Genomic DNA, 27,248 nt, shown 5'->3' on the forward strand with positions numbered 1-27,248 from the left:
TTAAAAGTACAATTTTTTTCCAGCTCTTTTATTCCTTAACTTCTTAACAAAAGAAGATTCCCCAAAGTTTAAAAAAACTTTTGAAAAATATACAGCTTCATATTATTTACACAATATATGAGTACAGGTTCCAATATCAAACAAACATTGGTACGTTAGAAACAGAGGGACGGCACGATGTAACTCACTGCCTTTTAGCTGCAAAGGCTAATGGACGTGTTCTCATACATATTTCAACTACCTTTGTTACTTGCTATCCTGATACATACACTGTTAGGTACCTGAGAGGCTGGAAGACTACTGAACATGAACTTCAACACCTTCTATTTCGTTTGATCTTATTATTTTCAAAACGTACTGCATTTTAAATCCCTTTACAACTTTACTTCATCCAGTTATGCTAACTCCATTTTCATTATTCTAAATGATCAAATGTTAACCACATGAACTGTTAATGTATGCATAGATCTAAAAATCAAACAAAAAAATATATAGCCAAGTTGTGTAGGATAGATGCTTAAACCCAGGAAATTCCTTAGTGCTTTGTGAGCAGTTTAAATTCTATTTTAAGAGAGGTGTCAATTCTTCAGTTTCCAGGCTCTGGAGTACGTTTTCAAAAACCATATAAAAATGGCTGACAATAATTAGAATAATTGAACTATGTTAATCAAGAAACCTAAGATTAAAAATTCTAAATTATAGTTTTATTTGCATTTAAAAATACATTGAAAATTCTGCATATGCCCATGATCACATGATCAAGCGTATTTTCAATGTACATTAAATTTTGATGACATGGTTTGTTCTGACAAGTCCTTCTACAAACTGAACACCAAACTAGGAAACTCCTGTAGATTTCCACGGGCCCTGCTGCCGATGACGTATTCTGTTTCCTCGCTAATGGTGATGGATGACTTTCATCAGCCCTTTATCACCTGAATAGTTTTCCGACCATAATGATAATAACTATAAGCTGATGCAGCTGTGGTGAGAGCTGTAAAACACCTTTCATGGAAGGAAAGAAAGAAAATTTAGTTGTCAAGTCTAAAACACAGTAACAGTGAGAATCACAATGAATACATGCAAAAGATCTATTTAAAAAGTACAAAGGCTTTGTGGAATAATTATTTTTTAACTACAAGAATCTAAATACGGCCGGGCGTGGTGGCTCACGCCTATAATCCTAGCACTCTGGGAGGCCGAGGCAGGCAGATTGCTCGAGGTCAGGAGTTCAAAACCAGGAGTTCAAACCAGGAGCAAGAGCAAGACCCCGTCTCTACTAAAAATAGAAAGAAACTAATTGGCCAACTAATATATAGAGAAAAAATTAGCCAGGCATGGTGGCGCATGCCTATAGTCCCAGCTACTTGGGAGGCTGAGGCAGCAGGATTGCTTGAGCCCAGGAGTTTGAGGTTGCTGTGAGCTAGGCTGACGCCACGGCACTCACTCTAGCCTGGGCAACAAAGCCAGACACTGTCTCAAAAAAAAAAAAAAAAAAAAAAAAAAAGACTTTTCTTTAAGACTTCATTTGAATTAGTAATATCAAACAACAGTCTTCTAGGTGTCTTATGTTCTCATTTTATTTTCACAGCAACCTCAATCTACAGATGAGGAAATGGAAACCCTGAAGACTTGCTTGGGCCTATGACAGAACTATGTCTGAGCCTGGCCTGGTTTCACCTCGAAAGCCCATGTTCTCTTTCCACAGCTGCATGCTGCTTAGAGCATTAAGAGTCTATTTCCTACAGGTTTTGAGAATTTTAAATAAATTTCAGCTTTCTTTACCAGTGTTTCCTTAACCAGATACTCCTTGAAATGACAGGGGTGGTGCCACGGCATGCTGAATGCTTACAGTATCCACACACTTCTGCTTCCACCAGGTGAGACAGAATCATCTAGATTCTTTTTTTTTTTTTTTTTTTTTTTTTGAGACAGAGTCTTGCTTTGTTGTCCAGGCTAGAGTGAGTGCCGTGCCATCAGTCTAGCTCACAGCAACCTCAAACTCCTGGGCTCAAGCGATCCTACTGCCTCAGCCTCCCGAATAGCTGGGACTACAGGCATGTGCCACCATGCCCGGCTAATTTTATATATATATCAGTTGGCCAATTAATTTCTTTCTATTTATAGTAGAGATGGGGTCTTGCTCTTGCTCTTGCTCAGGCTGGTTTTGAACTCCTGACCTTGAGCAATCCGCCCGCCTCGGCCTCCCAGAGAGCTAGGATTACAGGCGTGAGCCACCGCGCCCGGCCTAGATTCATTTTTGTTTGATCCCAAACCTGTTCATACCAGTTGGATATTCTAAATTCATACATAAACCAATGAAACATGTGTAAGAACAACTGCTATTTCTGAGAACTATGCTGGATGTTTTAGAAAGACTTAATAGTAGGCAGGATGATCATGAAAACACTGGAAAAAAATGGCAAAAAAAAAAAAATCTAGTTACTGCACTCAGATTGCTCTGCAAACGTCTTAAATTCTTGCATCACCTTAAAAAAGTAAAAAATGAAAATCAGAGAGATTGTATCATGGATGTAGTTTATTCAATAAAGAAAAAAAACTCTCATTGATGAATCTGTACTTTAAAAAGCCCTCATCCTATATTGGAAGGTACAGGATGAATCAGAATGCATGTACACTTATATGTTTTAGATTAAAATAAGAAGTTTAGGCTGGGCGCAGTGGCTCATGCCTATAATCCCAGCACTTTGGGAGGCAGAGAAGGAGGATCACTTAAGGCCAGGAGTTCAAGACAAGCCTGGACAACATAGTGAGACCCTGTCTTTACAAAAAAAAAAAAAAAAAATTAGCCAGGTGAGGTGGCACATGCCTGTAGTCCCAGCTACTTAGGAGGCTGAGGCAGGAGGATCACTTGAGCCCAGGAATTTGAGGTTACAGTGAGCTATGACTGGGCACTGCACTCCAATCTGGGCGACAGAGTGAGACTCTGTCTCTAAAAAGAAAAAAGGTTTGGAGTATGTATCCCTTTGACCAGCATCAAGCTAGAAAGTTCTAATTATAGAGTTAAAAGTGTACTAAAATATAACACTTCAATATCAATGTGGCACTTTGAACTCTGAAAATTTGAATTTGACACATTTTCAAAACTATAAATAAGCAATTATGATAATAAAATTCAAACTCCTTTCTCCAGTTTTCCCACTATACCCCTTTTCAATAGGATGAACTCACTTTCCTCTACCCACTCTGCTACACCCTGACTTTGCTGAGGATCTTCCAATACCTGATGGCCTCCCTTCAGTCTCTTCCTGTACAAAATCCACCTACACCTCATGGCTCAAATGCCCCTTCTTCCCTGAAATGTTCTTTCTTCCTACCTGGAAGTATCTTTTCCTCCTCTGAAACCATAACACATCATCAGTATCTCTTGTCCCTTTTAATTTGCATGAGAACTAACTTCTACATCCCATCCTTGATGGTAAGCTTCTTAAGAATGGTAACAAGGGGCCAGGCGCGGTGGCTCACGCCTGATCCTAGCTCTCTGGGAGGCCTAGGCGGGCAGATTGCTCGAGGTCAGGAGTTCGAAACCAGCCTGAGCAAGAGCGAGACCCCGATCTCTATTATAAACAGAAAGAAATTAATTGGCCAACTGATATATATATAGAAAAAATTAGCCGGGCATGGTGGCACATGCCTGTAGTCCCAGCTACTTGGGAGGCTGAGGCAGGATTGCTTGAGCCCAGGAGTTTGAGGTTGCTGTGAGCTAGGCTGACGCCATGGCACTCACTCTAGCCTGGGCAACAAAGTGAGACTCTGTCTCAAAAAAAAAAAAAAAGAATGGTAACAATGATAAAATGTAGCCATGGCTTTACCCAGTCAGTGCTCAATAAACACTATAAGAACAAAGTCACTCCAGCACTGTCACAGTAAGTCATGGTGTTGACATTCTCAGAGAGTAATTTTAAATTTGGTTTACCACAGCATCTGAAGATAAATGCTGTCAGAATAATTGAAAACTGGAGCTGCCAAAGAAGCTGCCACCAAGATTAACTGGACTGCTGTGTTTACCTAAAAGGAAAAAAAGGAACAAGTTATAAATGAATAGTGCCAATGGAAGCTATTTCAAGCTTGTGAGACAAAGGCATAGCCCGTCCCATCACACTGTAACATTACATACCCTCGGCATGCTTGATGTTGATCTACAATATCCCTGCCAAAGACTGGCATTCGCAGGTGAGCACACCCCGAAGGGTCAACTTCACCGACTGACCCGTCTTGTCTGCACAGCTGCCCTTCACAAGTGAGGGCGATGGGGCAATGAGTTAGTTACCTGCTGTCACAACAGACAACAGAACTGAAGCTGGAACCCAGCTTCCCTGGTGCCTTAGCCAACGATCGTTTCACTTGCCTACCTGTCAACCCCTGTGAGGGCAGAAAATTAAAATGCAATCATCTTCACAAAAGAGCCTCTTCTGAAGGAAATGAATAAGATTCCCTACCCTAAAATACAGCATTAGGGAATAAAAGAAAAGAGAACTAGAAATACACTGGAACTAGAACTAGAAGAAAACTAGCAATACTCTATCATCAGGAGAAGCCTTCTGTGAAAGGGTCTGTGAAGTATGAAACAGTGGGTGATGTGTGTAGAGAAGCACTTCTGTTCTACCATCCATTCTGCAGCCCAAAGACAAAGATTCTTCATTTTTAAAACAAAATAATTAACTTTGTCTGAAGAACTTCCCACGAGAACAAGGGTTTGTTTGAGGCATTTGTCCCTGCACCTCTTTAAGCCACTTTCTACAGAGTACCATATATAAAGTTGGTGTACTTGATATAAATACAAGTCACTAAGCCAAAAGAACCCCACGTATGTAGGTTACAGTCCATCCTAGGGAGTCTTTGTATAAAAGCAATCACCCCTCTTTTTCAAAGATGATCAGCATCCCAAACCTGCTAAATCCCTGTCATTAAAGATGGGACAAAAGAATTGAAAGGGATGGCCTTGTGAAAATAATAGGAAAATACCTAATCCTACAATTTTCCCAGGAACAGTTAAAGATCAATCCTGAGTTCTCTCACTAACAAGTACCCTGCAAGAGTTGTTTTGCACTACTTATGAAGAGCTAAATAACAGAAAAAGATGTAAATCTCTTTCAAAATTGTTTTTTGAGAATCTGCTTTGACAGAGTTCCTGGGTACACAGCAGGAGAAGGAACTACAGCCTCAACCACATCTCAAGGACAAAGTCACCTCTCCCGTGATAATCCCTTCTCCAAGCAAAGGGAGGAAAACAACTCTTGGACCTTGACATCCTTGCAGTTTTTGTTACCTACCTGCTGCTGCTTTTGTTATCAACTGACAGCCATCACTATTTTTTTCTCTTTGTCCCCATAAAAGCAGCAAGCCACTTGGCCTTAATGCTGGCACCCCCCCTTCCCTTTCTTTGGGATGCCACGCCATCTCCCTACTTTCTTTCTCCTTTTCCCTTCTCTCTTTCTCTTTCTCCCTCTCTCTCTCTCCCTCCTCTAAAAGAGTAAACTTTTTTTTACTTTTATATAGCTCAGTCTCAGTGTGAGAAATCTTTCTTCACCTGTGCTGTGAACACCCACTAGCCTTTCCATCCTAACAAGAATGACTTGAGCAAACTTATCAAGGCTTTTAGAAAGACACACAGGGCTTGAGAGGCATTAATAGTATTGTTTTTGTGTGCAAAGATTGGCCTGAAGGCTCAGGAAAACAGAATGGACAACTAGGAGTAGCAGTTGTTCATTAGTCAATAAAACTTTCTCCAATCACCTTCCACTTAAGGGTGTCAATCTGAAAATGAAAGGACCATAATATATGGTGTTTTCACCACAGGGAGGGAGGCAGTGAAACCACAAGGGACACTACATCATCTCTCTGCATCTCAATCAAGAAGAACTTCCATTTCAGTTCCCTTCCCTTTTCTGAACATGGCCAAATTACAACCACTAACCCACAGCACAACATACAACAACCATTCAAAGATCTAAAAAGCTCAGAGGACAAAGAACTGGGTTAAAGTTGTCTGCCTTACCCCACTATCCCCTATAGTCAAGCCATTTAAATTTGTCTCATTTTCAGCTGCCCTTGACTGAGGTTTATATTCATTACAATAAAATTCACAAAGCTATACCTAGAGGCACATGCCAGAGGAGGGGCCAAAAAAACCCATAAAATTCACAAAGGAATAACTTAAAGGACATTGTATATCTCTTACCTTGCTGATGAATGTTGGTTTTAACCTAGCAGTAGCATAGCAAGGGTTGAAATACTTAGCAAGTGTTCGCTGGCAAAGGACCAAAACAGATAAAGTGTTTAATTTATTGTTCAAGTTTAAAACAAACATTTTGTTGTTATTTGTAGGTAACAGTTACTGATTACTTACCATTTCCTGGCCCTATGCTAGTAGATAAACCCTTTGTATTTATCTTCTTTATGTTAAATGGGTAGTATCTACATTCTTTATAAATCACACATACATTCAACACATACATATATTCAATACAGAGTGAAAACTGATTTTTAAAAATTTCTAGATTTCTTAATTCCTATAAAATTCTAAATAGCTACCAGTTATCAAGTTTGCTTGATGACATCTTCCTACTAAACTCAAAACTCCCTATCACTATTTTCTTTTACAGATTTAAAAACAAATGAATAAAATACTGCTCTCTACTTTCACTAGGCTGGGAGTCAAAAGAGGTTATTATGCTATGCTTGTGTGCTCAAATATTTATAGAACCAATGAACAAATATACAAGTAAACCATCCCATGCTCCTACAACTATAATTTTATTTTATAATATTTAAAAAAATTTATATAAAAGATTTATAAAATTAATTTAAAATAAACATTTTTATTTTTTTATTTCTTTTCTTTTTTTTTTTTTTTATTTTTTTTTTCTTTTTCCGAGATGTTTCTAGAGCTGAAATTTCTTTTATTTTTTAATTTAAAAATTTCTCTTCAACTCTTTAAACTGAGAATATGAAGTACAACTATAATTTTAAAAACCAATTCTAGACAAACCATAGTATAGGCTAAATTAGAAACAATAAGGCTTGGATCTATGCAAAACACCTCTAACAAAGTTTGCTACTAGGGATGGAGGTGCTTGCTGGTCTGGGTTTCACTTTGGCTTAAAACAGAAACACGCCTTTTAAAAATTGACTATTCATGTATTTACTAAACAACTACCTTAGTGGATGATTCAAATAACAAGGTACTTTTAAAATTCCTGGTAAATGGGTCAAAAAATAATTGCCATAAATTAATCCCATAACCATAAATAGAGTGAATCTTTACTTTTTTTCTTTCCCTTAAGTTATATATAATGCTAAGAGAATATTTTTTGGAAACAACTTACCGGTGTTGGAAGAGTTCGATATCTGACATAAAAAACAGCAGCAATCAACAATACATCTCTTGAAATTATCATATAAGTAAGTGGAACTGAAAATCAAATATAAAATAATTTTAATTGGGATTTTGAAGATTACTAATAAACATTATGAATACAATAAAACCTCATTCAGCCTTATCACAAACTGGTATTTCCCATACATGAAAGTTTCATAATAAACACTTACTGACAGTTTAGGATCCCCACAGTGAACCACTGAGTTTTATATTCTTCTTTAACCTGCCCTCAAAAGAAAGTAAAGTACAGTCTATGTCTGTCTATGAGAGAATGTTGATCCTCTCATCTCTTTTTGTTTTTTCTTGCATGTGTTTTAAGCTATAAATCTGCAGTTATCAGTGTCAGCTCTACTCTACTCCATCCATCTCCTCCTTTGTTAATCTCAGCTTTGTGGGTTTAGAAAAAAGAACACCATGCTCAACAGAATTACATGGAGAGAGATGTTAAGGAGGCTGGGAAGGATGTTGGAGGATTCAAGCTCTTCTGGAGTCCTAGGAGCTCGATGGAATGCTTCAGCACTTTAGACTACTCTCTCAGGAGTCAAATTTGCATATGCACACTATTTCTGGACAAAAATATTTTATTCTTATCCAGCCAGTTCCTACCCAGGCAACTGCTACTTTTCTGCCTGCCCAGTCATTCAATGGATTCAGCTCATCAACAGTTTTCTCATTATTCCTCAGTTTTACAGCATTGTCCCCTGACCCAGTGCCAAGAGAAGTGTATTTCAGATTAATGCCCAAGGAACCCCCCTACTCCCTGCTTGAATGAGAGGGCAGAGAACTTGCTTTACTTTATATCCTTCTTTACTGCAGGAAGTTTTAAAACTGTGAATATATATCTTTTACAAGGAAAAAATATGCTTTTGAAAGATTTGAAATTTAAAAAAAAAAAGAATTTTTAAAAGGGAAAAAAATCCTGACTGCAAACACTCAGATCAACTGTTTCAATTACTAAAATAAAGGTTGATGCACATCCCTTCCATAATACTTTCAAACAATTCTTATGAATTACTTGAGGCCGTACTTATGGTCCTCTTCAGTTCTGAGATTTCTACTGGCTCTGCAATTTGAAGAAAATCTCACTAATTAATTATAGATTTAAAATGTAAATCTCTGCTGGTCATAGCAATGATGAATATGTTGATCCTTGGCCTAGTCTTTGATGATAACACTATTCCAAAGAGAAAATGCTTCTCAATTCAAGTCATGGAATTTTGAACAGACAGAAGATATGCCCACAGAAGCCATGCAAGAAACAGTGAACCATGATTTTTATAAACATTTTTGTACATGTAAAACAAATTTTTCTATAGCAATCATTAGCTGGCAAAATCTAACAACAATCACTCTTTTAAAATGCAGCAACCCCATGCAAATTAAAACTCATGTAAACATGGAGGAACATGCAAGACTGTATCTATGCAAGAATGTAGGTATACAGAATTCACAGACTATGTTTGGGGCAGCGCACTAGGCTCCAACCCAGCAGTATGACCTAGCAACTAGCATCTCTAGACTCAGTTTACCTTGTATAATAATCTGGTGGGCGAAAGGGCTATTAACAAAATCAAGGGTTCCCAAAACTAACTGCCTACCCAAAAATCACCTTGGGAGAGCTTCCTAAAAGCCCAGATGAAAGCTCCCTGGGTGATGTGCATGCACAGCCAGGCTGGGACCTTTCTGCAGAAAGTAGTCTTCTCCAACTGACAGTATATGGGCTCCTACTGTTGTTCTCTGGGCAATTTTACCTAGTTCTCTGACTTTTTCTCTGGCCTTCCCTTCTTTTTTTTTTCTAGAGCCAAAGCAGCTTTCATTCTGCCTGCTAGAATATGACAGTGTGTTAGCGGTGGACAGCACAGTGTAAAATGTGTCAGGGAATGCTGCACAGTCTTTCTCCCTACCTGCTAATTCTGTCTGAAACATAAGCAATGTTTGCAACAAGGAGGTACATCATGCACTCTAATTTTATTAGAGTTAAAGGGAAATATTTCATAAAATCAATTCATTTTTACATATTAAAAGTGGTCAACATCAATATCATAGGTTTTTGCTTTGAAAACAATACATTTAATGAAATTATTCTGGAAATCGAAACCAGAAATAAGAATTTACCATATGGTAAACCAGAAATGATATAAAGATACAAAAAAATGTGGCTAGGTGGTAAATGTGGCAAAACAAATGCCCATAAGCAAGTAGAAATTATCTTAGGTTCGTAATCCACACTCTAATAAATATAACAAGTCAAATAATTCTTCATCCTTCTCCCCCTCTCCCATAAAAATAAGATAAGCAGAATGATTTATTATTTCAGCTAAGGAAGAAAACAAATTTCTTTTTTTTTTTTGAGACAGAGTCTCACTTTGTTGCCCAGGCTACAGTGCGTGCCATGGCGTTAGCCTAGCCTAGCAACCACAAACTACTGGGCTCAAGCAATCCTGCTGCCTCAGCCTCCTGAGTAGCTGGGAATACAGGCATGTGACATCATGCCCGGCTAATTTGCTATATATATATTAGTTGGCCAATTAATTTCTTTCTATTTATAGTGGAGACTGGGTCTTGCTCTTGCTCAGGCTGGTTTCGAACTCCTGACCTCAAGCAATCCGCCCGCCTCAGTCTCCCAGAGAGCCAGGATTACAGGCGTGAGCCACTGTGCCCAGCCAAAGAAAATAAATTATTTTAAAACTCTTCCCCAAAGAAAACTCAAGGCTTCAACAAATTCGACCAAACATTTAAAGTGGAAAGGGAGAAAAAAGCAGTCTATAACTCAATTTATGAGGCTAGTTATAAATTTGATACTAACCTAATAAAAATATTTGGAGAAAAGAATTTCAAGACAATCTTACAAATCTAAATGTGAAATCTTCAATAAAACATTAGCAAACCAAATCCAGCAATATCTTCATAATATATCATGGCCATGTTGGATCTATACCAGGAATTGCAGATGGTTTTAGTATTAGAAGACAATAATGTAATTCATCACACTTTAACAGCTTGAAGGGAAAGAAGTGATATAACAATCATAATACACACACACAAAAGAGTTTGATAAAATTCAATATCCAGTTGTGATAGAAATTCTTAACAAACTCCCAACAGAAGTAAACTTCTTAACCTGAAAAAGGATATCTACAAAACCCTACAGGAAACATCATCTTTAATTGAGAAATGTTAGCCAGGTACAATGGCTCACACCCCTAACCCCAGCACTCTGAGTGGCCAAGGCAGGAGGATTGCTTGAGGCCAGGAGTTTGAGAGACTAGCCTGGGCAACACAGTAAGACTCCCTTCTCTAAAAAAAAAAAAAATTCAAAAAATTAGCTGGGCCTGGTGGCATGCACCCATAGTTCTAGCTATTTGGGAGGCTGAGACAAGAGGATCACTTGAGCCCAGGGTTTTGAGGCTGCAGTGAGTTATGATCACACTGCACTCCAGTCTAGACAAAGCGAGACCCTGTCTCTAAAAAATTAAAATAATAGTAAAATGTTAAAAGCTTTCTCTATGAGATTGGGAATAAGACACAGATACCATTCCTATACATAACTATACTTTTTACTTTTCCAGTAAAAGGACTGGAAAAGAAGAAATATACTGTCATTAATTATAGACATAATTGAGGATATAGAAAATTCAAGAGAATTTATATTATTAGAATAAGAGCAAGTTTTGCTAGACACAAAAATCAACATTAGAAATAGAACTGGGAACACTCATTCTATTTTATAGAAAAAGTATTACCCAATAAAAAGTGAAAAAGAAACAGAACTGATTTTCATCATATCAACAAGGAGTTCTTACAAAAGGAAATTTTAAAAGCTACTATTTATAAAAGCATCAAGAACTATCATGTACTTAGGAATAAATCTAACAAAAAAAGTTTATTACCTCTCAGGAGAAAACTATAAAACTTTGAGAGACATTAAAGACACAGAGTAGATACACCATGTTTGTGGACTGGAAGACTTAATATTGTAAAGATGCCAATTCTCCCAAATAGATCATAAATTGCAATCCCAATGAAAATTCCAAGAGATTTTTCTCAAGAGAATTACAGATTCTGGGAAAAACTGATCCTGAAATTTATATACAAATGGAAAGGGCTAAGAATATACAAGGTAGAGGACTTGCTCTACCAGATACTGAGACTTCTAGCAAAGCAATAATAAAAATGGCATTAGTGCAAAGACAGGACAAATCAATGGGGAAAAAGGCAGACAACTCAGAAATGGACCTGTGTGTATACTGACATTATAGTAAGATTACTGTTCACTAAAATTAGATAATATTTTAGTTACAACTAGTGGAAATCAAGCTCACTGTACCATTTTAATAACTGAAGAGGAAAATATGGAAAAGCCAATGATTTGTAAATGAAGCAGGGAGAGACATTAAAAGGAAATACAGGTGTATTTTATATGTTTAATGTTGCTGAAAAGCCAAGAATAACAACTTTTATGAATATTCATAGTATATTTTTATTCCAAAAAACTTTATGAGTCATGATAACAATGCTCTCTATTAATTTATTGGATTCCTCCTTACTTTTCAGAAAATGTGGTATTTGTTTTAGTTGTTTAAGGAAACAGAAAACATGTAAGAATACACCTAAATATAAACGACAGTGTTTTATTAAAAAAAAAAAAAAAAAAAAAAAAAGAGTGCTGCGGGCTGAGTGTGGTGGTTCATGCTTCTAATCCCAGCACTTTGGGAGGCCAAGGCAGGAGGATTGCTTGAGGCAGGAGGTCAAGACCAGCCTAGACAATACAGCAAGACCCTGTCTCTACAAAAAATAATTTAAAAAATTAGTCAGGTGTGGTGGCACCTGCAGCTCTAGTTACTCAGAAGGCTGAGACAGGAGGATCACTTGAACCGAGAAGTTCAAGGTTGTAGTGAGCTATGATCACACCACTATACTCCAGCCTGGATAATAGAGCAAGAACTTGTCTCTAAAAATAAATCACCCTGATACAAAAACCAGGAAAGGACACAAGAAAAAGAGAAAACTACAAACAGATATCCCTCATGAACACAGATGCAAAAATCCTCAGCAAAATACTAGCAGAAAGAATCCACAGCACATCAAAAAAATAATACACTAATCAAGTGGGTTTTATCCCAGAGATGCAAAGATGGTTCAGTATACACAGATCAATAAATGTGATTCACCATATAAACAGAATTAAAAACAAAACCCATATGATCATCTCAAGAGACCCAGAAAAAGCATTTGGTAAAATCCAACACCCACTCATGATGAAAACTCTTAACAAACTAGGCATAGAAGAAACATATCTCAAAATAGTAAAAGCCATATATGACAAACCCACGACCAACATCATACTGAATGGGTAAAAGCTGAGAACAGGAAGAAGACAAGGATGTCCATTTTTACCACTTCTCTTCAACATAATACTGGAAGTCCTAGGCAGAGCAATCAGGCAAGAGAAAGAAATAAAGGGCATCCAAATCAGAATACAGGACGTCAAACTATCCTTGCTCACCAATGGTATGATCTTTTATCTGGAAAACCCTAAAGACTCCTCCAAAAGACTCCTAGAACTGACAAATAAATACAGTAAAGTATCAGGTTACAAAATAAATGCACACAAATCAGTACCATTTTTATACACTAGTAACAGTCAAGCTGTGATTCAAATCAAGACCTCAGTACCATGTATGACAGCTGCAAAAAATAAAATAAAATACCTAGGAATATGTTATACTTAACCAAGGAGGTAAAAGATCTCAACAAAGAGAACTACAAAACACTGACAAGAAATTAATGACACAAACAAATGGAAAACTTCCCATGATCATGGATTGGGAGAATCAACATTGTTAAAATGTCCATTCAGTCCAAAGTGATTTACAGATTGAGTGCAATTCCTATCAAAATGCCAACGTCATTTTTCACAGAATTAGAAAAAAAAAATCCTAAATTTCATATGGAATCCCACTCTAGCCTGGGCAACAAAGTGAGACTCTGTCTCAAAAAAAAAAAAAAAAAGTAAATTTCATATGGAATCAAAAGAGAGTCCAAATAGGCAAAGTAATTCTAAGCCAAAAAAAAGCCCAAATCTGGGCTGGGCATGATGGCTCACACCTGTAAATCTTAGCAATTTGGGAAGCTTAGGTGGGAGGATAGCCTGAGGCCGGGAGTTCCAGACCAGCCTGAGCAAGAGCAAGACCCTATCTCTACAAAAAATAGAAAAATTAGCTAGGCATGTGGTACATGCTTGTAGTCCCAGCTACTCAGGAGGCTGAGGCAGGAGAATCATTTAAGCCCAGGAATTTGAGGTTGCTGTGAACTAGGCTGACGCCATTAACACTCTAGCCCAGGTGACAGAGCAAGACTCTGCCTCAAAGAAAAGACCGACAAATGTTGGTGCAAATGTAGCAAAAGGGAACATTTATATACTGTTGGTGGGAATATAAATTAGTATAACCTACATGCAAAACAGTATAGAGATTCCTCAAAGAACTGAAAGTAGACCTCCATTCAATCCAGCAAAACCACAGCTAGGTGTCTACTCAAAGGAAAAAAAAAAGGCATTCTATAGACACCTGCACTCAAAATAATTTCTATGTTTAATAGGGAAATGACCCAAACTTTGTAAAACAACATAATAAAATATAACAATCAAAATGAGAGATATGAAAACACACACACAAACCATTTGAATTTTGAATGTCACCAGAATGCTCTACAGGATTTTTCCTAAAAATTCCCTACAGTCATTAGAATGAGAATACCACTGTCCCTTCAAGCCCCCCATCCCTAACTATATACACACCTCAATTCCAACTTTCAAAACAGCATATAAATGTAAACATTAGTCCAATTTATTTTTCAATTTGGCATAAAAGCTTAGAAGGCTAATGGTAAAAATCAAAAGGAATTTCCAGCTTGAGAAGATTACATTGGACCGAAATAACCACTACACTCCTTCCTACCAACTGTCAATAATAACATGATACTGAAGGACCACATGACAGCTGCTTTGTTCTCAGATCTGATTTCTAACCTTGGGGGGAAAAAACAGTTTAATCTGGACTAAGGAAGAAAAACTGATTAAGAAATACAACTGAAGTAGAAAACAACCAGAAAAGCACATGCAAAATACAAAGCAAAATATCACAAAATTGTGTTAGAAAAAATATTCAGATAATATACCATCTATGTGATTTGAATATTGCATAATAGGGTCTAAATAGCAATAATGATGTGAAGTTTTATAATCATCTTCAGGATTTCAGAGTTTTCATTTATTATGACTAAACTGTATTTAATAAAGGTAATAATAGACTTAGGAAAACTTTAAATTGTTTTCAAAAAGTAAGGCACTAAAAATATATAACATAGCCCCCCCAAAATTCTACAGTAATATGAATAGGCATTGTGAAATATTTGTTCAACTTTAATATTAAACAATCTTACTAAGAAAACCGCTAATTCTACTAGTGTAACTCGGACATAAACTCTAAAAGAAACAAAGATGTTGGCAATCAAAATAGTTCAATAGTTTAAAATTAGGGAAACAGTTTAAAGTTGAAAAATATATTTATGGAACAAAAATTATTTGTCTCTCAAGAGAAGTCCTAAACTGACTAATGTCATTCTTCCCTGTGCTACTTAACAGCACGCATGACGGCGTTCTTACCTGGAATAAGATCTGCATAGGTCAAGCTAACATATAAGATACTGATAAGTATTTTATCAGCAAGTGGATCAAGAGCACTTCCCAAAGCTGATTTTTGATTGGCCCAGTTTCGAGCAATAAATCCATCCAACTGAAAATAGAAGTTGTTTGTTTTTTTATAAATGTCATAATAGGAACAGAGTAGATATCTTGAAGCTTAAGAGGTACCAGAATAACAACTATACTTTCATAAAATGTTAACAAAATCTATTCTGTTTCTTACCCCCAAACCATTCTCATTCTTTTCACTGGCATACATTTAGCTTTTAAATTAACAACTAGTCTGAAAATAATTTCACATTTCTACAAAACTTTTTTCCTCAAGGCCTTCCAGTTATTTTTCAATATTTTTACAATGCCCTTTTGTAGGATGAACCTAGACACGTATTTAGAGATGAAAAGAACCCAAACAAAACTCACAGAGAGCATGACTGACAGAGCCTGGACCAGGAGCCCTGTCTTTTGAGCCTTAGACTATTTTCACAACAGCTAAAATAATTTCTTGACCCTATTTCTTTATTTCCCTACAAAGCAAAATGCCTCAAAGCAATGTCCATTATTACCACCTCACAATTGCTTATCACCCCACTCTAATCATCCCTACCCATCTAGAGAGGATACTCATAAAAATCACCAATGAACTGTGTATTTTTTTTTTTTTAGAGACACAGTCTCACTTTGTTGCCCAGGCTAGAGTGAGTGCCGTGGCATCAGCCTAGCTCACAGCAACCTCAAACTCCTGGGCTCAAGCAATCCTGCTGCCTCAGCCTCCCAAGTAGCTGGGACTACAGGCATGCGCCATCATGCCCGGTTCATTTTCTCTCTCTCTCTCTATATATATATAATATATATATTTATATTTGTTGGCCAATTAATTTGTTTCTATTTATAGTAGAGACGAGGTCTCGCTCTTGCTCAAGCTGGTTTTGAACTCCTGACCTCGAGCAATCCGCACACCTTGGCCTCCAGAGAGCTAGGATTACAGGCGTGAGCCACCTTGCACAGCCCTGAACTGTGTATTTTTAAATTACCTGATCTCAACACAACTGAAGCACTTTCTTCACTTACCCTCCAGGATACCTCATTGCCTAATCTTCATCCTTCCTTGCCAACTATTTTTTCTCTGTGTCCTTTACTGGCTTCTCCATTGCTCATTTCTCTGACCCTTCATTTCTATTCTTTTACATCAGTCTAGATGATTTCACCCAGACTTGACCTTCTGTATCTGATAGCTCTCAAATCTGTCTCTATGTCACAATTACTTCCCTCCAACTCCAAACTACTAAACTCAATTGAAACCTCTAAGGCAGGCGTCCTCAGACTATGGTCTGCGGGCCACCTAGCACATTTATCCGGCCCTCCAGGTGTTTTTTGCCGCCACTGCCTGTCCTGCTTAGCAGCCAACTCATCCCAGGCCCACAGTGCGAACTCTCCAACAGTCTGAGGGACAGTGAACTGGCCCCCTGTTTAAAAAGTTTGAGGACCCCTGCTCTGAGGGGACAGGCATCAGAATTCCTGGTATTCTTCCCTATACCCTGTGTGTTGCCCATCATAGAAAATGTGAACTCCATGCACCTGGTTTTTTTAAAAGAGAATGTTTAAAAAAAAAAAAAGAACAGCAGCACAGTATTCATATTTGACTCCTCCTCCTCTCATTCCACATATCCAATCCATCAACATATTAACTCTATCTTTAAAATATATCCCAAGCCCATCCACTTCTCTCCAACTCCAAACTCCCACCCCTGTCCATGCTACCACCATCGCTCCCCTAGATTACTGTAAGCCTCCTAACCAGTTACTCTTCCATTCTTGCCTTTCTATAATCCATTTCTCAAAACAACACAATCAGATTTTGTCATTCTCCTGCTTAAACTGATGAATCCAGCCATCTGCCCAGCATTAAAACATGTAGGCTTTAAAACCTCCATGGAATAAATGTAAAATATAGTACCAGCTAACTCAGGTCTCCACACACATCATGTTATAAACTTAGAAAAATGTTAATGAGGCCTCTCTCCCATTCAATGAATATTGCAATCTCATGTGGCATCTCAAAAAAGAAAACAAAAACTAGCAGAACAAAAAAAGTGAATCCAGTAACTGAAAAAGATCTTGTCTGTTACATTAAAAAAATTTTCATTATCAGTATAATGACCTTTGACAGACTTGGAGACCATATCAATAATGAATGGAGGCCTTCAGGCTTCAGAGATAAAAGCAGGGACAAAAGAAAGGGAGAGATTTTGAAAATGGAGAGAGGTGGTGACAAATGGAGCTAAAGTCTGCAAAAAGAGAGGCAACAGCCAATTTGAGGGGTTATATTTGATGCATATTTGGAAACACTATCCATAGATGTCAATCCTCTTCTCTATTTACCCGCCAAAATCTTTAGTTAATTCTATATTTTCCCCATACTGCTACTGGGCAGGTGGAATTTTTGTTTCTACGAACCTAAAAGAGCACAGAGCTGATGTTACAAAGAAAGATGCTATACAACTTTTTTCTTTTTGACAGCACCAGAGGAATCTAATATACAACTCTTATTGATAAAAAATTAGTTTCTCTCTAGTCTCACAAGATAAATATTGAGCAAAGCTTTTCAAACATAAAGCTTGAAGAGGCATCAAATCACTGACTAGGTGCTCACATGGATCTCAGACAAGCCTTGTACAAGAATATAATGTCTCTATTTCTTCATGCTAATTTCGCCCTGATTTAAAATTTTTTCTCTACCTTTTTCACACTTTTCTCAACTATGTTTTTACAGAGCATGTACAAAAACTGTCTTTATAAGGCATTTCAAATCTTTTATAACACAAAGTGGGTGATAAATACAAATAATGTCATACATGATGATGGCTGGCCAGTCTATAAAAGCCTATTTAACACATAATGAAGGCTTTTGTTATAAAATTATTTTCCTAGTTCTAATTTGAGATCACCCAAATAAATCGTCCCCTCCCCCAAAATTGACATTATGGTATCAAGGGCCTCTTTTCTCCTTTGTCCATGTCTAGAGGAGTGGAAAAAGGAAGGATGTTCAAAGGCCAGCCTAGAGCAGAGTCTTCTGCAAGGTGGTCAGAGCGTTGTGGAGCAGAGATCAGGGACCAAGCCTGTGGGGTCCCTACAGCCTCCTGCTAGCATTAAACCTGAGCGAAGCTCTGACCTCTATAAGCTCCCTGGTCACATCCCAGTTCCCTGGGTCATAACAACTGGTCCACTGTTTTTCTCTCCGCCAGGAAAACCAACTCTTGCTGCAGATCAGAGTATTTCTCTCTGTCATAATAAACAGAAAAATAGACTCAGAGCCTCTGTCCTTTATTTCTATCCCTAATGCAAACATGCAGCTCTTTGGGAATTTCTAAGGGTGCTTCTTTTGCAAAGAATTTAAAAAGCAGGAGTACAAAGTGCACCCTCCTATTCCTCCCTACAACCTTCACTTCCTCCCTTGGATCATATGCAGAAAAAATCTCATGCAGATGCTAAAGACAAGTCCTTACATAAAGTACTAGGTCAAATTCATCTTGAGGATTTCCTTCCAAGAAACAGCAGACTAAGGCTGTGCTATCCTAGTGCAGTAGTAGAGACCTTGGGATTAGGAAGGACAGCAAAAGGGGTATATGTTTACAACTTACCAAATCAGTTAGCCCAGCTAAAGCAAAAACTCCTAGTGCAATATTAAAATCTTCTTCAATAATCAAATAGCCCAGAACTGGGGCCAAGCCAATTCTTGTCATTGACAACATATTTGGGATTGTCCATGGGTTTTCATACTGAAACACAAAGAATACAATTTAAATGAAATACTATAAATTCATACTTTAAATAACTATGTATGTTAGCAAAATACAGTTGAGCAACTTAAGATTCAGAAGCTACATAACCTTTAAATTTAGTATAACCTTTAAATTGAGTTTTTAAATCCATTCTGTTCTTTTTATAGGTGTCTCTCTAAAACCATCTTTCAAGAATACAGAAGGTGAAGATGTGCCATGCACCCAAACATAGACTAAAGGGTCTTACATACATAATAGGTTTTCTTCCTAAAAAGAGAGGAGACAAAAGAACATATTATCTGTCATATAAGCTAAGGCTTTCATAGGTGACTTTACCATAAGAAATCAGAACTTCCAATACTCTGCTTTCAAAAGTGAAATTTCAGGAAGATCTTGTAAGTAGACAAAATAGTCCTATGAAGTGTCAGAAAAAAGCCAAATTATCAACCCCAGGCATTTTGGCTTAAAACATTTATTGCAGGCTGGGCGCACGCCTGTAATCCTAGCTCTCTGGGAGGCTGAGGCGGGCAGATTGCTCCAGGTCAAGAGTTCGAAGCCAGCCTGAGCAAGAGCGAGACCCAGTCTCCACTATAAATAGAAAGAAATTAATTTGCCAACTAATATATAGAGAAAAAATTAGCTGGGCGTGGTGGTGCATGCCTGTAGTCCCAGCTGAGGCAGTAGGATTGCTTGAGCCAGGAGTTTGAGGTTGCTGTGAGCTAGGTTGACACCCATAGCACTCACTCTAGCCTGGGCAACAAAGTGAGACTCTGTCTAAAAAAAAAATGAAATAAAATAAAATAAAACATTTATTGCAAATAAACTCCCTCATTCCCCTACACACATCCATCAAAAGAATGCTAAATGCTGTACACAGTGAAAGCAGATATGAATTCATCATATTAATTAAATTTTTAAAAACCTGATTTAATTCTATAACCTTATCACTAAGTCATTAAATTGCTGGAAGTGGAGATAGGAATAGGGATTGACATATTTGGAATAAAGTGGAGATAGGAATAGGGATTGACATATTTGGAAATAAAGAGAAATTTTGAAAATCTGTTCAAAACAGCCATGGAAATGTTAAGATCCTCAACTAGAAACAGAGCTTTCACAGCTCCTATGTGGGAGCTTTATGATTCCTTGAAACTTCATTTGGAGCCAAGCTGTTTGCTGTTGGCACTAACATAATAGCTCTTTGGCAGCTGCTCTGAAGAACATCCCTTCCTTGCCAAACAAAATCTGATGGGTGAAAGGGTATTTCAACTTTAAAAAGCCTCAGCCCCAGTAAAGCTAAGACACCCTGCACAACAGGGAGCAGAAATAACACCAATACAGCCTTGATTTTTTTCCACACTGAGTCAAGAGTGCCAATTCCACCCCATGGGACTTTCTCTTCACAAGAACTAACCCTACTTAACCTCTTTCTTAATCGGTAACCAACTTGCTTAAACCTGAATTTTGGTTTTTAAAAAAGTGGTAAAGTCCATTTCTAAAGATATCTTTTAAAATGCCATAAACTACCCTGTAAAAAAGGGGAGGGATTCTCTAACAATACTATATTTGAGTTTCTAAACAGAACTCAGAAAAAAACAGCAAGAAAGCACCTCAGCTTGGAGGGGTAATTGGGTGGTTGTTGTGGGGGTTAGGTGGCAGAATACTGTAAATGAAAGCTATAGAAAAAGCTCCAAATTCTCCAGAGAACAATCTAAGAAGCAATACAAACCTCTATCTGGGATCTTTTATTGAAAGCAAACTGCATTATATAAAGAAAAAAAAAAATTCTGGGAATATATTCCAAATTCAAGTTCAAAGATCAGAGTTTCGGAGTCCAGAGACAAAAGATAAGTCTGTTGACCATGCTGTGGCACAGAATTAAGTCAAATACCGATACAACATTAAAGCAACTCACAGGGAGGGAGGGAGGAGGGAAATGTAGTTCATGATTGAGAAAAAAGAGTAACAAAGCAAAAGATCAGAAAGAAGAGGCCCCAAATTAACACAGATATGTGTGGAGCAAAATTAATTCAAAGTTGCAAACAGCAACATCATTTCATTGGGTGAATTAATAAACAGGAACTAATGTTGTTGAACAGTGAAAGGGGTTCTTCTTAGTTCTACATAAAACATTTCAGTTAAAATAAAATACTTCATTAATTTCTAACCATTAAATCTGTAAAAGTTTCAAAATTAACACTAGGAGAGCTAATCTCAGATTACCCAACCAGATAACCTGTGGCATACTCGACCAACTACTGCCGTCTGGGATGGACATCAGCCAGGATATGACAACTTCAAAGCATCCAGCATTCAAACCCCAGCATGCTTTAGCTATTAGTGGAGCTGAGACTCCTGCCAGGATGTGACCACCTCAACCCATGCTGTACAACTGATGAAAGCAGTACGGGGGCCCACTGAAGACGTAACAATTGAAGATGTAATAATTGCGTGAGTTTTGCTAACACATCAAAAGCTCTCCCACACTTATGCTCTGTGCTCTGGTGTCTTCTATCTGGGCAGCATTTCAACAGGTAAATGGACAAATTTCCCTCTGTTACCTCAAGAGTAATATTAATCTTTTTTTTAATAATCAAGAGTTAAATAATCTTTAAATTATGACCTAAATTACTTAACTATCCTTCATACTATAACGTGTGAAGTTACCAAAAGCCAAATGATGGTGAACCAAATATGCACAAGCAAACAGAAGAACCCGTATACCTTCCTAAAGATTCCTACTGACTTGTCCTAAACATTGGAGATTCGCTTCAAAACATTAAAAATAGAGTTTTAATAAGACAAGCAAAGCCTACTTTTACCAATGAAGTACGCAGAAGCCCTTCTAGCACCAGGTACGGAGAGAGGGGGGGTAAGAGGAGAGTCCAAACTTGACCACCGAGACCGTGGGTGGGACCCCGCTGGCGCCCCTGAAACTCATCCAGACCGAATGACTTGCCCGTAGCTTCTCTTCAGGGAACGGTTTAAACGTTCTAAAACGGAAGCATCCGGGCTGGATCCGCCCGAACACTTTGCTCGCGTCAGGGCCGGCGACCCCAGCCCGAGGACGGCCCTCCGCCGCCTCCGCGGTACGTACCAGGCTGGCTGCACTCGCCGGGCCCCACTGGCCGCCCGGGGCCTCGGCGGCGGCGCCCCCTCCAGCAGCTGGCCCGGGCGCCGCCTTGCCCGCGCCCGAGCAGTGGTTCCGCGGGCCGACCCCGCGCAGCCGCAGGCCGAGCGCGGCCGGGCGCAGCCACCAGCGCTCCGCGAGGCAGCCCAAGCAGCAGGGCGCGGGCGGCAGCAGGGCCCCTCGGGCGCGCCCCTTGCCCGGCCGCGCCCCCGGCGCCCATGCAGCGCTGCGCAGGGCCCCCCAGCAGCCGCGCACCACGCGCGAGGCCAGCATGGCCTTACGGCCGCGCCGCGGAAACGCAGGCGGCGAGAGCTCAGCAGCCCGGGACGCCAAAGAGCCGCTTCTCCATGGAGTCCCTGCAATCCCGGGGAACCTCGGCCACCGCTGCTTCCATACTAGTTTTCAAACCCTAGCACGCTCCGCTTATACAGGTGGCAGGGAGCCGCCAAGGGCGGACGCCTTCGCGACGCTTTTGCGACACCGTCGCTGTCGGGTTTCCCAGCGCCCTAGGCGGCAGCAGGAGGCAAGCGCCGCGCACTGACAGCGTCCCCAAAGCCCACGGGACCTAACGGCGCTCGCGCCTCCACCCGCAGCCAGGAGCCACCACGACTCTGTGGGGACGGAAGGGGCGGAGCGAACAAGGTGGGATGACCCCGCGGCCGCCAGGGGATAGGAGCCGGCTCACGCCCCGGCGTGAAACCCTCCGAGGCGTGTGGCCTGTGGAAGGCCGCCTCCGAGGGCTGTGCGTCGCTCTAGTGTCCTCGCGGGAGGTTTAATTATTAGTAAGGAATCTGGTACAGAAGTAATTAATAAATACTCTTTGCTCTCCTTGTTGATCATTGAATGAAGATGCATATACCAGAAATATGCGCAGTACTAATTGTTTTCCTGAGAATAGTGCTTACTATTTAGCCAGGCTATAATGCATCATCCCATTGAATCCCCCCAACAACTCTAAGATAGGTTCTATTTTTACTTTCCTAGATAAGGAAACTTAAAATTGCTTATAAGAATATCCAAGATATGAATCAGTTCATTAATATAGTCAGATTAATATACATACTAATTATGGACATATTACTAATATTAATTAATTTGCAATGTTACAGAACTTTTTTCTTGTTGAAAAAAGTTGTCAGTTCTGGCCCAGCGCGGTGGCTCACACCTGTAATCCTAGCACTCTGGGAGGCCTTAGCAGGCAGATTGCTCGAGGTCAGTGTAAGGTTTTTCTGCCGCAGCTGCGAAAAGAGAAGACAGACACAGAGAGAGAAAGAGTGGGGGCCAAACCACGTGGCTTTATTATACACTCGTGGACGAGGTTCTAGGGCCCCAAGAGAGGGGGGCCCCAGAAGTCGCCGCTGTTTGAAGGGGCCGAGGCCTTTTATACCCTTTGGGCCTGGCTTGGGACTTTTGGCAGGAAGAGCTGGGGATTTTAGGAGGGGCTGGAGGTATTTGTGGAATCCAGGAGCCAAAACGTTCTTATCCAGGTGGACATCTGGGTGTGGATCCTCTCTGCGGGGCCTGGCAGTTTTGTCCTTGGCGGGTCTGGTCTCATGAGCCTTTTCTTTTTGATCTAGGGAAAGGAGGGGACCTGCTACCAGCCTTACAGTCAGGAGTTCCAAATCAGCCTGAGCAAGAACGTGCCCGTCTCTACTATAAATAGAAAGAAATTAATTGACCAACTAAAAATATATAGAGAAAAAATTAGCCGGGCATGGTGGCGGATGCCTGTAGTCCCAGCTACTCCGGAGGCTGAGGCAGGAGGATTGTTTGAGCCCAGGAGTTTGAGGTTGCTGTGAGCTAGGCTGACACTACCGTACTCACTCTAGCCTGGGAAACACAGTGAGACTCTGTCTCAGAAAAAAAAAAAAAATTGTCAGTTCTGCATCCAACTGAATTTGAATGGGTTCTTGCCGCCTCTCTGTCTCCCCAACCGTCTCCCCCACCGTCTGTGATGGCCTACCCACCTTAAAGTTGCTCTTAAACTCTTAGTTCAGGTAGGTAGGAAAGGGAAAGACCAACAGAAATTGAACATTGTAGATGTGAGCATTTGTCAAAAGAATATCTTCAATTTCTTACACACATTGAAATACTGATATTGAGAGGAAAATTAAAGTTTTTGTGCTAATAATGTAAAAACGATAATTAAAAACATTGGAATCAAACACCTGCAATTCATATAGGTAGACATCAATTCTGGTTAACTGTGGCAAAAGGGAGTGGACAGGATTCCAGTCACTCTCATCATTTCAACTCACTGAATTGCCTTATTCACTCTTTCCACTTCCTAAGACAGTTTCTCCTTATCTCTTGGGATTTCTCCTCTCATCGGCCTTTAATATTTGACACTGAGGACACGAACTTATTTTCTGTGTTTTTTTTTTCCATTTGTCGCTCTGATAGGCTTTGTTTCTATTACATATGGTATTTGATCTTTTCTTAAGTTTTTCAAAATTAACTCTAGTTACTATGTTTAATTATTTTCTTCAACTTCTCTACTATCTATTTTATGGTAATCAAGTTTAATCCAGGCTTAGTGCCCTCAAGAATAACACCATTGGCTCAGCTCTTATTTGCCTTATTGTTTGGAAATACCATTCATAGTTTTCTGGTTTTTTTTTTTTTTTTTGGTGTAATAGGATTTAATTTTCCAGCAGCCTGCATGAATTGTTCCCTGCATACAGCTATAAAGTTAATGATTGAATCATATGCTTAAGCCTAATATTTTACATTAGTGAGACTGAAATTAGAGGTAAGTTTCTTTAACAAATAAGACTTATATATTTCTAAAGAATTACTCTGGTAGTGTTTAAGAAAAGCAATCAGATCTAGAAACAATCCAGTAAGATGCATAGTAAACATGATTATAACCATAGTATTGCTATAATTACTGACAGTTTTATAAAAAATTTTAACAATCCAGTTTCTCAGGAATATAAAAATTATCTTCAGAAACATGGTTGGGGTCTTTCTCCAATTCCTCCAGCCAGCTGAAATACTGCCAAGCTTACTTCATGTGCAAGGCTATCTGCACTTTCTTGAGAGTCAGCTTCTGCATATACTCGGACAACATCTTCAGTACCAGAGGGCCGGACAAAAGCTCGGGAAAGCTTGTACTTCTTCACCAGGTCATTGATTGCCTCCTGTAGTCCTGGGGGTGTAACTGCTTGTCTTTCAGCATCTGTGGTGCTAATAACTCTCCTGTCTGCAGCCTTAACTTTGAGTTGTCTGTTTGGAAGATCTGTGTAGAGAGCATCCCACTGTTGTACAGTCAAGCCCTTCAGAGCCAAGATTGCCTCAGTCACCAGCATGTCAGAAATAGCATCACCAGCTGCCTGGTTAAACAAGTCCATAATGTTTTCAAGCATCTTAGCAGCTTTTCTTTTCTTATCTTCTAATTCTTCTGCTAGTTGTTTTATCTTCATTTCAACTGCTGTACTAAACAGTGCGGTGCCATGCCCATTTGCTTCAAAATAAACTCCAATGTCAAACTCTTGAGCCTTGTGGTGCAAATGTTTTACACCAGTTTTGGTGCAATACACAGGTACCTTCATAACTTCTTCAAGGTAACATGTTGAACTTCCATTTGCATATGCAGTTTGTACAACACCAATATTCAAACTTTCTCCAATCTCCAACAGGAGCTCTTTAAGGAAACTGCTAATTAACGTTGCTATCTTGTCACCATCTACGAGATGAAAGTGACCATCTGCATCATGGTAGTAATAAACAATTCTGTCTGCATCTCCATCAAAGGAACAGCATCTTTCATTGGACTTCATTTCCATGCCTTGCGGAGGTTTCTGTTGACTCTTCACTAAGTCAGCTCCACATAAATGATTGAGTTTCCCTTTGGTCCCATCATCAAACAGCTGGACTGACAGGCCCTGTGAGAAGTAGTGTTCCATTTCTCTTAGCTTCAGGGCCCCTATGCCATTTGCACAGTCAACCTTAAGCGATCTAGATTCATCTCCACTGCAGGAAGCCTGTTTGGTAAGTTCCAAAAAAGCCTTAGAGAGTTTCTGGTAGTAACCTTCTGTGGTTGCCTTTCCATATCGGCCACTGGTGTTTCGACAATACACCATGTAGTGCAGCTGGGGTGTTGTTAGCAAGCCATAATCATGGAATTGACCTCCTAAAGCAGTCACGCCATCTATTACAGATTGTGAAAGTTTCTCACTGCTGGGCCTGGTATCTCTACCAATAACTATGAAGGCATCTTGTTGCAGATTCACAGCTTCTTTCTTGCTGATGTCAATAAGCACTCTCTGTAGGTCCTGTTCCTCAGCATTTGCCAAACATGTAGCATGTTCCTCCCAGGATGGTGCCAACATTTCACCCAAAGGGTCAACCAGTTTGACACCATTGTCTTCCTCAGGATTGTGGGATGCTGTTACCATGACTCCTATTGTGGATTTTGTTTGTTTTGACCTCAGGACAGCTAATAATCCCATGCGAAACATGACGTGATCAAGATGTTCTGCCTTCGTTCGAAATCCAGCAGTCCCATATTGAAGAATGAGTCCATTGGGCTTGGCATGTGATGCTGAGTGCTTTGTAATAGCACCTATATCCATGTCCGTGCCGGGAGAGACTCCCCTTCCCCGCGCCGACACGCTCCCAGTTGCCACCCCAGACTCCAGCCCCAGGCCATAGTTTTCTGTTTTAAATACAGTGTTAGTTGTATATATTTTTGTATATTTCCACATATGGAATTACATTATACTGAGTTGTAAATTATTAAATAGAACATCCCCCAAATTATCTATGTAGCAAATTTCATTGTGTTCTTCTGTTTTTCACTTCCATATAAAATTAGAGAAAAAACTCCAAGATAAAATAAAGTCTGTGCTTAAAATATAATAAACTATTTTATAATTTTTTAAGAAGACCAACTCTACTATAGACTACTGATACTGCTATTAGGTCTTTATAAACTAGAAAAGTAAAGTTTTGGACATTTTGCACCAAAGGACTATGACAGATCAATACTTAGTACTAAAAAGTAACATGCTTGTAACCGTTTCTCTAACATTTTAAGACTGGAAAATATCCAACTATCAATCTTGATTTCATTTTCTACAACTTGACAGGAGTCAACAAATGAACAGGTTAGTCTGGGATAAAGAATGGAGAAAATGTAGAAACCCAGTGAAGCAAAATTCCAGATATAAGATACTAGAATACACACAGTAAATAGTGGAGCATATTTACTAACACATCTGGTTTAGA

General features: G+C 39.2%; 1 protein-coding gene, 1 long non-coding RNA gene and 1 pseudogene across 9 annotated transcripts in view; 1 reads left to right on the forward strand and 2 right to left on the reverse strand.

Annotated features, from left to right (window-relative positions):
- CRLS1 (cardiolipin synthase 1) lies at positions 1 to 22,451 on the reverse strand. Of its 6 annotated transcripts, XM_076010942.1 has the most exons (8): positions 21,123 to 21,650; positions 19,013 to 19,153; positions 18,746 to 18,883; positions 15,069 to 15,198; positions 7,350 to 7,435; positions 6,203 to 6,271; positions 3,938 to 4,029; positions 1 to 1,005 (listed from the first exon to the last, which is right to left on the reverse strand). In XM_076010942.1, exons 3-8 carry the CDS (start codon positions 18,854 to 18,856, stop codon positions 921 to 923), a joined length of 573 nt encoding a protein of 190 aa, XP_075867057.1. In that variant the 5' UTR covers positions 18,857 to 18,883; positions 19,013 to 19,153; positions 21,123 to 21,650; the 3' UTR covers positions 1 to 920. The 6 variants fall into 6 exon arrangements, with proteins under 6 accessions (XP_075867057.1, XP_075867053.1, XP_075867058.1 ...); XM_076010938.1 differs by lacking the exons at positions 19,013 to 19,153; positions 21,123 to 21,650 and adding an exon at positions 21,984 to 22,451; XM_076010943.1 differs by lacking the exons at positions 19,013 to 19,153; positions 21,123 to 21,650 and adding an exon at positions 21,709 to 21,940.
- LOC105865988 (uncharacterized) overlaps positions 21,376 to 27,248 on the forward strand; it is a 25,031-nt gene continuing 19,158 nt past the window's right edge. Inside the window, exon 1 of one of the 2 annotated variants that reach the window (XR_001151663.3) lies at positions 21,376 to 21,420. This is a non-coding gene — a long non-coding RNA (uncharacterized LOC105865988). Of the gene's footprint in view, positions 21,421 to 22,571; positions 22,659 to 27,248 lie in introns of those variants that run through there. The other variant, XR_012923709.1, reaches the window with a different exon arrangement.
- LOC105865984 (phosphoacetylglucosamine mutase pseudogene) lies at positions 24,644 to 26,647 on the reverse strand (annotated as a pseudogene). The gene has a single exon (XR_001151661.3). The product of XR_001151661.3 is annotated as a phosphoacetylglucosamine mutase pseudogene (transcript).

The sequence above is a fragment of the Microcebus murinus genome, chromosome 16 (assembly GCF_040939455.1).
Source record: "Microcebus murinus isolate Inina chromosome 16, M.murinus_Inina_mat1.0, whole genome shotgun sequence".
Taxonomy (NCBI): domain Eukaryota; kingdom Metazoa; phylum Chordata; class Mammalia; order Primates; family Cheirogaleidae; genus Microcebus; species Microcebus murinus.